The following is a 15,326-nucleotide window of genomic DNA, read 5'->3' as shown; positions in this document are numbered from 1 at the left end:
CAGCGGGGAGCCACTCCAACCACCATGCAATGGGAGCCACTTTTGTGCCAGTATGCTTACCACACATCAGCTATTAGGTAGTGAAGCAGTGACAGAGATAGTTGGCCAGTAAGGGGCAGGAGATCATTAGTGGCCAGAATGGACAAGATTATGGTAGGCAATTTAGCCAGGACATTGTGGTGTGCCTTATTCCTTTTGAAGGATAGCCTGGGATCTTTTATGACCACAGAGATTCAGGACCTCGGTTTTACATTTCACCAGAAGGAGGGGCACCGTTTTTACAGCACAGAGTCCCCCTCATTGCATTGGAACCCACACACAGAACACAGGGTAAGTCCTTCTGTTGGTCTCACCAACACTTTTTCCAGCAGCGACCCATTTTTTTTTCTAGTTGGTCTCCCATCAAAGTACTGACCAGGCCCAAACATGCTTAGCTTCAAGTACATTGCCTGTTGTGAAGTGCAGATGGTATGCATATTCTGATGCAGATATGCCCAACACATGCGTATGGTCATTGTTCACATAGACAAGAGTTCCTTCCACATGTCTAAATCATATTCCAAGTTAGCCCTGTGTTTTGTGAACTGGCTCAGTGATGGATTAGCACCTTGTCCAAGAAGTGGTTTTGTGCCTTGCATCCACTGCTCCCTGAAACAGGCTCAGCATTGAAAATGTTATATTCCACTTTATATACACCCAGATTTTTGTTCTACGAGTAAAGGTAAATTCACTCTACTGAATCAAATTGGGGATGTAACTTTTTTTTCTTTCTTTTCAAAGTCCATGCATCCAATGTAGAACCACCATAGCCAGCTCAAGGGCCAAAAAATACACTGGCGACATCAGGTACGAGGTACAACCTTGAATGGGGCTTCAGTCCTTCATATTTCCATTTTACAGTTTTTTATAATGTAATAATTTGAAGATTAGCACTCACACAAAATAACAGACTGAGCATCTCTGTTACAGAATGGCCTGTAGTAATGCACTTGTATCTGAACTCAATTAATTTTCATCTCAGATAACAAACCAGGAATAATTAAGAGAATGAAAAAGTTAATTAAAATGAAGTAGTAAATTAGATCAGGATACCAATTAACTAGTTACTAAGAGCTGTAACAGAAAAATGGGCATTCATTTTCTGACCCCTCTTTGTCAAACCGAGTGTTGCATGGTGAGATGGAGTCTGTTCCAGCTGTATTGGGCACAACCCAAGAAAGACACCAGTCACTGCAGGGTGTATTTATGCACACACCCCACAATTACATTCATACAGGGCCAAGTTAGAGTTGCTAATTGAGGAAAACTATAAGTATCAAGTAGATAAAGTGTCAGTATATATTGGGGTATGTCAACATAGGTAGCACAATGTAAGTAAAAAATAAATATGAACCTTATAGTATAAGCATTCGAAGATAAAATTGCACAATGTTGAATTCTGGGTTGTAGGGTGTTTCAAAAAGTGATGAAAAGGGTGAAAGATTCTGTATGTAAGAGAGAAACTGAAATTCTGTCTTTGTGATGAGTATTGCAATTGAAGAACTAGCCATGTAAAAAACTATTACAAAAGAAAAGAAGACCACATAAAGCAATAAACACTACAAAATAATCCTTGCAATTGGTAAGATGTACACTAAAAATGTATACTAGTAATAGTAATCTGACAGATATAACCCAAGTGTATGCATTGCAAGACTGAGGAGATGAGTGGACAATGAAAGAAGTTAATGCTCACTGCCAAAAGTAAAACTGTGGACTTACAGTAGTTTAAAGGACTATTCTGAGGAATAAAAAATACAATAATTGTAGTTGGCATAAACTCCTCATAAAAGTAAACAAAGGTCAAGTTTAAAAAAAACAAAAAAAAAATGTGTGGTGGCGATTGGCTTTATAAAAGTGAACCAGGGAGCCAATTTTTAGTGACTGGGAATCAACCAGTGCATCACTAGGCTGGATGCTTATTCCAAGTCTTTGTGAAAGCTATGTTATTTGTTCAGAATTATGGAAAGTGAAAAAACATTCCTCAACAATACTAAAAAAAACCTGATCCAAAAGATGTATGCACCGGTCAGCTTACTGTATGTTTCAGCTTGCTATACAGGCTCTTAAACACTTGTATATTTTTTGGACATACTGGTGGCTAGGCTAGCAATTCCTGGACAAACAACACATACACATTTTTGCTCATCTGTATTGGAATACAAGTCTCACCAATCTGATGCCAGTTTAAACTACATTTCCAAAGCAAACAAATGTCTGCCATGAACTTACTTTTAAAGACAGATAACAAATATAAAATGGAATAACTTTCTTTCCATTAACACTTGTATTTAACAAGTGGAATTCCAAGAAGAAGCATCAGGGATGGGCATTTAAGTCACAGAAAATAACAGGGATTTTTTTTTGTGGCTGTTGATGTCTTGTAAAAGGGAAATGGCACATTGCTGGGCCAAAACTGGTTAAAAAAAGATAATGGGTTACTAAGATAGGCAGTGTGGTGTAGTGACCAAGGCACTTGACTTTAAACTATATGGATGCTGGTTCAATTCTTGCCTCCACTTCACTCAGTGGCCTTAAGTCAGTAATACCACCTCTAAAAAAGCACATTTTAATAGCATTGATATATCCTGATGTAAAAAGTTATCAGCCCTAAATGCAAAAACAATACTTTACAACCATGAATTTGACCCTGATGGAGAGAATGACAATAATAAAAATGCTATGGTAAACTTTTAAGTTGTTTCAACAGGGTATTTGTGATGTGCTAAACTTTTCTTCTTAAGAGTTAAGAATGGTTTTTACTTTTATCTCTAACCACTCTCTTTAATCAAATGAAAACTGAATTGAAAATATACAAATATACATTTCCCCTACTTTTTCTACTAAAGATATGTATTCAAAATTATATTTGTGAACTTTTAGAACACTTGGGGAAAAAATGCTTCATCATTTCCGTTAATAATAATAATAAACCGGGAACGGCTTAGAGCAAGGTTTCTTAAACTTTGGGTCGTGAGTTACTGTTTTATTTAATTGTAATGGGCATTAGATGGTTTGCTAAGTGGGTCGCTGTAGGTTGCTGCAGGTTCATTAAGCAATTCACATTGCTCTAATGATCATCTTTGATTACCACTTCCCTGCTGACAATCTTACATGATTTTCTAGGAGAGATAAGCTCTGCTCTGATGATCAGCCACGATTCTCCAAAGGGGCAACCACCCACTGCTTTGACTATCGTCCAGTCATTCAACAAGAAATTGGCCTCAAAACACTACAAAGGGCATGACTGGGTCATGACAAAAAACATTTAAGAAACCCTGGTTTAGTGGATGTTTCAGATGTCTCATGAGTTAATATACTGTCAAGTTCTATCCGTGTTTGCTCTTGATAAAAATACAAAATCAAACAACTGAAAATAATTTACGTAGAATTACAGTCCACTAGTAGTTGACCTGAAATCAAGCTCAGCTTTGTCTCTAAATGATCATATGGGGCATTACTTTGAAATGTAAAACTCAAATGTTTATTTTAGTTTGGGCATTCTGTAAACACAGACGCAAAAATGGTTTAAATAAAAAAAGTTTATTGTAGGTCTGGAACACCTTATTACAGTAAGAAATTAAACCCACCATTCTTTTCTCAGTAGAGATTGATATCCCATACTTCCATTTTATTAGGATGATGTGGCTATTTTCTCCACACTAAATTCAGTAATTGTGAGGTGCTGGACCAACAGATGCAAGTCATTCTTCAGGCCTAAAAGGGGATGCACACACCAGGCCAAACTGAGAATAAATAGTCAATCTAACAGCATGTCTTTCAACAAAAGAAAGAAATTTTAGTCTACAGAGGACCATACTGTGTGCATATGTGGAGAAAAATGCTACCTTCCATAATAAGAGCAACCTACCTATGATTTAAACCCTTTCTCAAGTGTAATCCACTGTTAGATTTCACACTATGACAATCCCAATATAAAAGCATCCACTCATTTATATTTAAGTGAGTGGTGAAAATAGAATAAAATAAATATGTGAATTTCCCCTTGGGATTAACAAAGTATCTATCTATCTATCTATCTATCTATCTATCTATCTATCTATCTATCTATCTATCTATCTATCTATCTATCTATCTATCTATCTATCTATCTGTCAGCCGTCTGAAAGTTGGGATAAGTATACTAAATTATTAAAACAGGTTTGTCTTCTATTCATGCTATTTTATCTTGGATCATGTTATTACAAAACACATCACCGGGATTATATTTTAAAAAATGTCCTAGTATCCGCCTAGTAACAATATTGGCACACTACATGGTGAAACATAGGTAGAAAATACAAAAGCACATGCACACAAAATGTGGACAAGCTTGTATTACAATTGCAATTACTATTGTAGCCATCACAGTTAGCTGACCTTCACAAGCTCAAGTAGGTTTTCTGTCTCTGCCTCAATGGGGCTGTGCATTATTATAAGAGTGTCATAAATATCTCTCACTGATACCTTACGATTGCAAAAAATTCACATATACATATTTTATGTGTGAAGGCTAGATGCTGGTTTGCTTTGAGCATGGGTGTAAATGACTAATCAAATGTATAAAATCAGAATTTGAGTTTGATTTGCTGAAAAGAAATGAGAAACACCATTCACCCATTTCAGTAAATATGGTATTACTGGTCCTTTAATGAAACTGATACAACAACAGATTATTTTGATTTACAGGAATAAAATGACATCTTTACTGATATGTTTGGATATGAAAATATGTTGATGTCATATGTTAAACTCTTTGCATCTATCACACGTAGAAACAATTTGATGCAGTTTTTTGTGAGATCTTAGACCCTAGCCAACATGTAAACTTTTGTACCTAAAAACATAACAGAAGATATTTTTAATTACAATTGTCCATAAAAGAAAAAAACTACCTAGTTCCTAGTGATGTGGTGTATAAAGTGCCTGGATGTTTTTTCATAATTACAGTATAAGTACATGGAAAATTTCTAGCTAACAAGTAAACAAATAAAACTCAATTAGTTGTAAATGTTTGTATGCTGCCTCGCAGTTAGGAGACCCGGGTTCACTTCCCGGGTCCTCCCTGCGTGGAGTTTGCATGTTCTCCCCGTGTCTGCGTGGTTTTCCTCCAGGTACTCAGGTTTCCTCCCACAGTCCAAAGACATGCAGGTTAGGTGCATTGGTGATTCTAAATTGTCCCTGGTGTGTGGGTGTGTATGTGTGTGTGTGTGTGTGTGTGTGTGCGTGCCCTGCGGTGGGCTGGCGTCCTGCCCGGGGTTTGTTTCCTGCCTTGTGCCCTGTGTTGGCTGGGATTGGCTCCAGCAGACCCCCGTGACCCTGTAGTTAGGATATAGCGGGTTGGATAATGGATGGATGGATAAATATCAAGAACTGCCTAATAAGCAGCTACATTGTATATCCAGGAAGGAAAAAGTAAAAATTGTGTACAATATGAAAAAATTGCTAATACAATAAATAACCTACTGCACTTTTTATCCATCCATCCATCCATTTTCCAACCCGCTGAATCCGAACACAGGGTCACGGGGGTCTGCTGGAGCCAATCCCAGCCAACACAGGGCACAAGGCAGGGAACCAATCCCGGGCAGGGTGCCAACCCACCGCAGCTGCACTTTTTATTTTTGACCAAATTTTACCAATAAATTAGGCTGTTTTCATGAAGTCACAGTTTAAAGGATACATCAGTATATATGCATTTGTGTTACACAATGACAATAAAGTGCTTGAACTTGTTCTAAAGTTATGTTCTGTAAATATATATATATATATATATATATATATATATATATATATAAAAAATCCTAAGCCTAAAAGTGCAACGATTTTGTGAAACGATTTTATGTGATGTTTGTATGTCACGCTTTAAATCAGGCCTATTTTAAAACCTACTTATATATGTTTGGTATCATTCTTTTCAGAATGTATCAAACTTTAATGCAATGTTGTTAGATTTTCAGATTCATATTCCGCTTTGAAATTATAAACTAAAAAATATCAAGAACTCACATCCCGCGAGACAAGAGTTTGTGCCAAAATAAAAGACAAAGAGTAAATGACAAAGACAGCTGCTGTACAGGCTTTTAAATGTTTGAAGCGCCGTGCGAGATGCAGATCACACGGCATGGCGGCAGCAGAAAGCCAGCAGCTGACTGAGCAAAGAGGAGGTTAAAAAAATAATTGTATTTTTTTCTCATTGTATCACAGTTTAAGAGGGGGTTTTGGAGGTGCGACCGTGTCTCGTTGGGGTGCATTCAGCCCCCCTCTTCACAACACGAGCAGCAGAGACACAAAGTGGCTGTGCACATAGCGCAGAAAATGGGGGTTGGCGAGCAAAGCGTGCAGGGGGTAAGCTCCATAATGTGGGGAAAATAAAAGCCTAAAAAACTTACCAAATATGCTCTTTATGAGTTTCTATAAAAGAAATCATGCCTTCCATGTTTTGGACACATGGTCATGACAACAAAAGGGATCTAGAAATTATCATTTCATTGCATATTGCTGGCGCTATTTTTCTCGAGTTAAGTATACATTGTCTATTCTATTGTGTGAGTTCTCACATAAATACAAACATAAATCAAAACAAAACCAATCACATGGCAGACACCATTTTATGTGATTTTGTGTTTCGGGAGGAAACTGTGCCCCATGAGGTAAAAGGTTATTGTGGAAGAGTACTAATGCTGAGGTAGTGTGCACAGCTAGTCGTTCTTTAATATAGCTGAATCTCACAACTTTTTTTTAAATTACATGTTTAAACTGTTTTACAATGAGTGTGTAATTGCAAGGCACAGGTCAATACTTGACACCTGTCTTGGTTTAAAAAATGGAGGTATTCAGTAAGTTTTTATGCTTTTGCTTTGCACCCTCCCCACCATAATCTACTGTCTATGGGGGAGGATTTGTCAAAAATTTTGATCTCTGGTTTTCGACAGATGTTGATGTTTTAGGGTCCCCTGATACCTGAAACATCGATATTTCGACAATGGGTGTGTGTCACAGTTTCTTGAGGATGGTCTAGAGCTAAAACGGTTGGAAGGAAAAATGTCAAACTCAAAACTTGCTGCTATGAATTGACGATGTGCTGATTTGTTTTTGAGCCAAATCATGCACGAGAAGGACACTCTGAGGAACCCTCAAATACCGTAATTCTGCAATTATAAATTCAACTCGTCTATTGCAATCGTAATGATCTATTTTATGATCAAATTGATCAGCAAAGATTACTGAAATATTATATAATAGTTCAGGTAACTTGGTTCCTAGGACACAAAGCCTATTGACGCTTGCGTCCAAATTTATTTTTTTTCAGTGGTACTTTGTGTACCATTGCCTCCATTGTAAAGCGCCAGTGTGGGCAAGGTATTTTTAAACAAGTATAGAAAGCGCTTAACTTTAGAACACAATTTTGCATGCCAAATGCATTTATACAGTACCATGTTTGTGAAGAAATTCCTTCAACCTAAAAAATACCAACCTTATCCTTTATGCCAAAAGAACCAAGAAAAAAGTAGACAAAACGGTATAAGAACTATTTCTAATTATTACTTCAAAGATGACCTGACATTCAGAACAAAAGAAATCACAGAAGAAAATTGGTGTTTCTTCAAATGGCAAACATAAGTTTATAACAATTTCATCAAAATGAAGTTAACATATACACCACAACCTTTTGCCAAATATTAAAATGTAAGAGTACAGGAAAATTATAAGAAATTATATGTCACTCATTTTAACCACAGTAAAACACAAGCTACCTAAAATATTCATGAAAACACTGTTTTAAAGCGCACAAATAAAACACTAATTCATTCACGATATGTATGTGTGCAAAAATACAAACAAAAATTAGATTAACTGCGTATGGGTTGATCAATATTATTCAAGAAAGAAACGGTGCATTTCACCTTTTTAATCATGTGAAACAATGTGCATTTCTTATAATGTGATCCAAAAGCTTTGTCAATAATCTTAATCCTCTAAATCCCTCCATCTATTCACTCCAAACACAGTCAGCCCAATTAGAAGATAACGAAGACTGGAAACTATCCCAAAAGCATTGGGTGCAAGGCAGGAATCAACCCTGGTCAGTCTCAAGATACATTGGTATACACACCCACATTCACTCACAATTATTTACTATGCCAATCTAGAGCCAAAAATTAACTTTCATGTGTGCTGTCCGTATTAATAGCCTTCAACTTCAATACTCTTTTGCATTAAACCTATTCAGAGTTTATAGCAAGGATTTTAATGCTAAACCAACTTTTGTCATAAATAATTTCTGAAAAGAACCATTTGTGTACTAATTCTAGTGAGAAGTCAAGGAAAATGACACCTTTTATTGGCTAACTAAAAAGATTACAATATGCAAGCTTTCAAGGCAATTCATGGCCCCTTCTTCAAAAGCTTGCATTTTGTAATCTTTTTAGCCAATATCAGGTGTCATCTTCCTTGACTCCTTACTACATCTATAATTGCTAACACTGTACAACACCCTAGTTGTACTGATTATATAACTTTTTCTTTTCTATTCTAAATATTTAGAATAATTTGGGTATACAGTAAGGAACAAATAAAGATAGCTTAATATCTTGTTTTCTTCAGAGAAGCATTGGAAGAATTGATATAGAAAAGTAATGTTTAAAGAAAAAGTGGACAGCAAAGTTAACAATGCACAGTAAGCCCAGAAATCTGTCCCAATTGCCTGACTTGTATATCAGCAAAATTTCGTTTTCGTCCAAAAACTATTGGTAATGTGTTCTTCAGTGAGAACCCAGTCACACTGACCTGTGTAGACTATGGTGCCGTAACACCATAACAATTTTAATTTGGGCATCCTGCAAGTGTTTCTCAGAGAATAAAATACAAAAAGTGCACATGTATATTTTTTAGTCATTATGATTGCACTGTTGGAATTATGGGAAAGAGAATAAATATATGTTTTTAAAACGTATTGTCACACTTATGAAATTAATAGCTGTAGAATTTTCACTGGATTGTCAAATGAGCCATTATAATGCATCCATAATATTTTGCAAAAGTATTGCATGTGCCATATAATGCAAATGCAAATAGTTATGGGAATGTTATTATTTGAAACATCTACTGTTTAATTTTACAGACAGTTGTCATTCTAACATTACCTTCTATAAAGTTAGAAACATTTTATATCACAAAGGGCAGAATTGCTTTTCAGAATGGTGCAGTCTGGGAGTCCTCTACTGTACACTGTTAGTGCATGCAGCAGTGGCAATCCAAATGAGTGTCATCAATAATAGCCAAAAGCGCTTAGCAGAATGCCTAGTCGCTGGTATACTTGTTGAATTACTGTAATTATACGTTGTTTTTGTTATCTATACATTTGCATAAAATACCATAACTTCATGAGCCAGATATTTTTAAACTGATAGTTACATTAGAAGAATCTTTAGATTTTTGTTGTTACTTATGACTTTTTTGTTGTTGACCAATAACAGGATATTTTTGCATATGCATGCTCCCCAACCTGACCTGAAACATTATTGGTACACAATGAAATATAAAAAAGGAAGTGTTAACAGTTATTAACACTATCTATGCCATATAACATTCTGACAAAATTGTTAGTGCTGCTGCCTCACTGCTGTCTAGTCCTGACTCAGTCCCAGCTTAGGCACGGGTGTTTACTTTGAGTGGTTTGATTTACCCCAGCTTTTAAGAGAAAAGTAAGTTAGGGTAAGTAATCTGTCATTAATGAGTATTGCATGCAATGTACTGGTACCCCATATAGGATTGGTTCCTACCGTGGTGTCAAAACAGCCTGGCTAAGCTCCACAAACCTGTACTAGCTTAAGTGTGTTTTGACAATGAATGAATGTCATGCTCTTAGTTTGTTTCATTTCCATTTTACAATACATAAAAATGACCATGTAAGAGCTTATTATAAAATACTGCACAAACAATAAAGGCTCAATAGGTACAATGCTTAATTTGAATTTGAGAATAATAATATGGACAAGTATCCCCAGACTGGAATAAACTGTCTGGGATCTAACTGTAAATTACAAGTGTACTGTACATAATTTTACTATAGCTCTGGAAAAGCATTTTAGGATAGCTGCAATACTGTGCTGCATAAAATAATGGCCATACTGATTTTTCAGAGTGTAATATCTGTCATTTGTTTTTCCTTTTGTGGATGTACTAAATGATTATGGCAGCTTTTTAAAATCTGTGTTCTCTTTGTCACATAACGTTAACGTAAGACTCTAACCATGTGTGAACTCTTTAAAATTGATACTCTGTGCAGTTTTCTATTGGGAACAATAAAAGAAAAGAGTTAGTAAAATTATGTTTTTGTTAAGTTTTAGCTCCAAAACAGAGTGTGCTTGATAATAAGGTTGCAAGTATGCTGTTTGATAAACATTTGATCTTCGTTGTATAAGCAGAAATCAAATATCATCTTGTGTACCATACAAGTAATGCATTTACTCCATTGTGGATTTTATGAATACGCTTAAAATATTATAATAGAGTGGTGTATAAAGTAAAGGCTGGACCCCAACCCCCCTAATGCATTTAGTTAAGATTGCTTCATGACTTTTTCATTCTGTAAGAATTTCACATTACACGGCGTAATAACCTATGATCACTGTGTGACAAACATAAATTAAATGCAAGCTGTGGACATTGTTCGATTTGTTTGATGTTAATTTTTTCAGGTTGCGCACGTGCTCTTCACCCGCACAGCTGCTAAAGTTCACAGCCTTTTAGCCTTCTTGGCACAACCGACTGTAACGCGGATGGGAATCGCTGAAAGTGCGCGGTGTCACAAAACGCGAACTCTCGCACAGAGCAGTAAATTACCGTTATGTCGACTAATCTACGAAATTTACCTTTCTAGAAAACATCCCCTTCGACTCGATGACGTAGCCGGCGCTATTAAAACAAAACCTAACTGCTATTCTGCGTTGGCAGATTCAATTATGTAGAGTGTGGTGGAAAATGTGAATTTATCCAATCCAATGAAAAAAGTCTATTTGCAGTACTATTTACCAAAAAAATGTACTGACTGGATTTGGAAAGAACACCAAAATAATGCGAAACCTATATGTAATGTATGCATAAATAATTACCGTGAAAAAATGAAACAAAGCAGTCAATGCATATGCTACTTTTTTGATCCCTTCCTAAAACGCAAAAGCGTATGAACATTAAACCCGTTGCCTGTGCGCTCTTTGTTGGAAACGACCCTTAAATCCAAAACTTTTTGATTTACTTCTTTAAACTTTAGAAGGGCATCTGGGTATGCACCCGTGTATAGTGTTCCGCATGCAATTTATTAGCGAGGTACAAGAGAGCACACCTTTACACTGTATAGATTTTATTAGACGACATTTTCCTTGCGACAATCCCTCCCCCTTTATTTCTTTGTCCGATGAAAGAATTAAATCGGTACACGATCTGGTGATATAATTTGTGTCGAGCGCATTCTATACGTTCAGACAGTAATTGTACACCTTGAAAAATATTTAAAAACAGATTTCCACCAGCTTCAGATTTGATCTTTTCCCGCAAATTCAGTTTATAGGATTCGATTTTCGCATCCTTTGTTTGTAAAATAACGATTAATAAAAAAAAGGGGGGGGGGGGTGACTTTATACAAATGAAGAACTGCAAGCCCATTTTTAAGCTTTGTTCAAATGTTACCGGATCGGCGAGCGGATTTTTCTCAAGCTTCCAGGTTGCATCCGCGCACCCCACGAAGCCCCCCTCCCCCCGTGTGCGATGGCTAGTTGTACAGCTTGCTAATTTGCACGAGGGAGACCCGACCCCGCTGTTGCTGGGAGCTGTGGTGTGGAGTTCACTGGAGTGGAGAAGAAAGAGGGGAGGAGAGAGGAGGTGAAGGTTTCAAAGGGACACTGAGCTCCCATCTCACGCGGAGAGTCAAGTTATACAGAGAAAAGAGAGAGTAGCCCCTCTCCAAAAGAAAGAAAAAGGGATATTTCTTGAACTCCGTATCTGTAGCTGGATTTTTTTTTTTCAGAAAACGCAACGGTCGAGAACACGTTGGGAGTGGAAGAAATGGAATGGAGCGGTTCGGGGCATTCTATGCGCGCTCCCGCGGCGTCCCGTCCCTGCTTTACTGTACCTTGAGCCGCTGCTGCAGTTTCTGCTGCCGCCGCCGGCGGGTATATGTCGCTTGTGTTTTCGTCTGGTGCTCCTTCGTCTTCTTCATCCTCGAAATCTCCTCCCTCGGAGTGAACCGCCATGCCCTCATCTTCATCACAATCCCGAAGCGGAGAGGACATCATTCCGCCGCTTGTGCCCCGAAAGAGAGGGGAAAAAAGCCCGGACCTTTCGCCAATTATGAAATTTATTTAATATTCAAATCGGCAAAGTGGGGGGCGTTTGGAATATTTTACACAGAGGCAGAGAAACAAAGATGGCCGCCCTTATATTTATTTTTTAACAACCCCCCCTCCAGAAAAAAAGCCTTACATAAAAAATGGCTGACTATATTATTTCAAAAGCGCCCCCTCCCTACCCCCAATACACTTTGTTAAGATCGTTTCTCCCGCGCGCTTTGCGACATGCAGTACACAATGTTTGCCTGTTTCAAAGTTAATATGAGTTTATTATTATTATTATTATCAGGCTCCTTTTTCATAAACGACTATCTGCACTGCAGAAACTAATGCAAATGAAACAAATATGGCTACCTCATATTATTTTCATCCCCCACCCCGTGTAAAATTATTGGGGAGGGGGGAATAATCAGTAGTAGTCATGCTCAGTCTTACATCAGCTCCAGTTACTTAAATTTAACTAGTTATTACCACAGGCAACTGGCAACTTTTTGAACTAGCGAGGCTGAAAAAAAGTAAGAAACACAAGTTCAAGTCGGTAACAGTCTGATGGCGTTATTTAATGGTGGAATAGGTAAAATAAATTCAAAGCAACACTTTCAAGACTTTTACAATGTAAAATATAAAAATAGACGGAGGGGCATTTAAAATTAGCGCTAAAGGGGTGTGAATGGACGGGCTGAAATCTGCGAATGCAAAGAGTTGCGGGGGCTTTAAAAACGCGTCACTTAAGATTGGGACACACCTGCTTAGTTTGAGAGCTCCAACTGCGGGACTTGGCAGGTGGACCAGGGCTATGAGGGTCACCCAGCAGCTACCCGAAGTGCCACATGCAAGAAAAGTTGAGATTGCAAAAATCTCAGTCTTCCTGTTTTGTTCAGGACTGTATAATCATCCTTCCATAATCTTCGGTGCATTTTCAAATAAACACAATCCCAAACTTTTATGTATTGCATGTACTGCACAGCACAACTAACGGACATACACATTTTTATGTAGGGAGTATTCTTGACTAGATTACATCTTTGCTTGAGTCAGATTTTGAACCTGCTATGCTCTAGTCGCCAAAGAAAGTGTAAGACCAAAACCACTAAACCACACTCAAAGCCACTAATGACAACCCAATAGTAAGCTTAAAAAAGAGCAGGATGGAGGTAGTATTTATTTGAAACAAGCCCTGGAATAAGGATTGTTACAGTACATTCTCACTGGAATGTTATGTCAGCTCCAGACTGCAGTCACCTTTATGAGTTCCATTTCCAAAGTATGCGAGGGGGGAGAGGGGGCTGCACCAGAACTGGAGAAAAAAGAACTGCAGTGAAACCCTGTCCTCAGATTAAATTCTCCTATCACACCAGCATATTAGCCTTCAGAGTTACAAGGATGACTTTGCAGTTCAGGAATCAATCATATTGTGGAAATACTTTGTATTAAGCAGGTATGAAAATGTAATTCATATATTTTGTTACTTTGTTTTTGCAGTACAGTAAATGAATGAGTGGAAGGATATTCACTCACTGAGCACATTATTAGGATCATCATACTAAGCGGGTCCTCCATTTGCTGTCAAAGCAGCCTCTGTTCTTTACGGTATGGATTCCACAAGATGTTGGCAACATTCCTTAGAGATTCTGGTCTATGTTGACATGCAATTTCTGTAGATTTGTCCGCTGAAATAGTCATGCTGTGAATTTCCCGTTCTATCACATCCCAAACGTGTTCTATTGAATTCAGATCTGGTGATCAGGAAGGCCACTGAAGATCACTGATCTCATTGTCATGTTCATCAAATTAGTTTGAGACAGCTTTTGTTTTGTGACATGGTGCATTATCATGCTGGAAATAGCCATTAGAAGATGGGTAAACTGTGGCCATGAAGATATGCAAATGTTCAACAAAAATACTCAAATAGGATATGCCACTCAAATTGATTGATTGGTATTAGGACCAAAGTGCGCCAAGAAGACATTCCCCGCACTGTTACACCACTGCCAGCCTGGACTGTTGACACAAGGTAGGTTGGATACATGGATTCATGCTGCTTGCACCAAACTCTGACCTACCATCTGTGTGCCTCTGTCGAAATCATCAGACCAGGCTACACATTTTCACTCTCATTCTGTCCTGTTTTGGTGATCCTAAGCCCCCTGCAGCTTCAGTTTCCTGTTCTTGACTGACAGGAGTGGAACCTGGCGTGGTCTTCTGCTGTTGTAGCCCACCCACCTCAAGGTTTGATGTGTTGTTCATTCTCAGATGCTTTTCTGCTCACCACAGTTGTGTTGTGTGGTTATCCAAGGTACCAGAGCATTTCTGTCAGTTCGAACAAGTCTGGCCATTCTCTGCTGGCCTCTCTCATCAGCAAGTTAATTTCTATCCATAGAACTGCCGCTCACTAGATGATGTTGGTCTCATCTTTCTAGAGTAAACTGTACATATTGCTGTGTGTGAAAATCTCAGGGGATTAGCAGTTACAGAAATACTCAAACTAGCCCATTTGGCACCCACATTCATGTCACAGTAGAAATCATTGAGATCACATTTTTTTCTCGATTCTGGTGTTTGATGTGAACATTAACTGAAGTTCCTGACCTGTATCTGCAAGATTTTATGCTTGCACTGCTGCCACATGATTTGCCGATTAGGTTGCATGGATAAGCAGGTGTACAGGGTTTCCTAATAATTTCCTTAATGAGTGTATGTGCATGAAATATTGAAATATTAACAACTAGTAAATTTTCCCAATAGCCCATTTCCAAATCTTATGTCAATTACTGGGCCAAGGGTGGCTGGAGTCTATCTTTAAAGTATCGGGCACAAGGCAGGAATCAACCTGAAATGGAACACAGAGAATGTTTGGTTGCTTATCATTGAGCTGAAGCAACAAGACAGTGGATCAAAATGCAAAAGAAAATCCACATCAGAATGGATACAAAGAAG

The 15,326-nt window shown here is 37.8% G+C and overlaps 1 protein-coding gene across 5 annotated transcripts in view; it reads right to left on the bottom strand.

The window, feature by feature from the left end:
- The window catches only part of chd3 (chromodomain helicase DNA binding protein 3), a 181,055-nt gene extending 168,333 nt beyond the window's left edge, over positions 1-12,722 (bottom strand). For 4 of the 5 annotated variants that reach the window (XM_028798346.2, XM_028798347.2, XM_028798342.2 and 1 more), the window contains exon 1: positions 12,173-12,721. In XM_028798346.2, the coding sequence (XP_028654179.1) occupies positions 12,173-12,335 (163 nt within the window). In that variant the 5' untranslated portion in view covers positions 12,336-12,721. Of the gene's footprint in view, positions 1-12,172 lie in introns of all 5 variants that reach the window. The other variant, XM_028798343.2, reaches the window with a different exon arrangement.
- Between the last annotated feature and the right edge of the window lie 2,604 nt (positions 12,723-15,326).

The sequence above is a fragment of the Erpetoichthys calabaricus genome, chromosome 3 (assembly GCF_900747795.2).
Source record: "Erpetoichthys calabaricus chromosome 3, fErpCal1.3, whole genome shotgun sequence".
NCBI lineage: Eukaryota > Metazoa > Chordata > Cladistia > Polypteriformes > Polypteridae > Erpetoichthys > Erpetoichthys calabaricus.
Note: the sequence above shows the minus strand (reverse complement) of the source record. Positions and strands in the feature narration are given on the sequence as shown.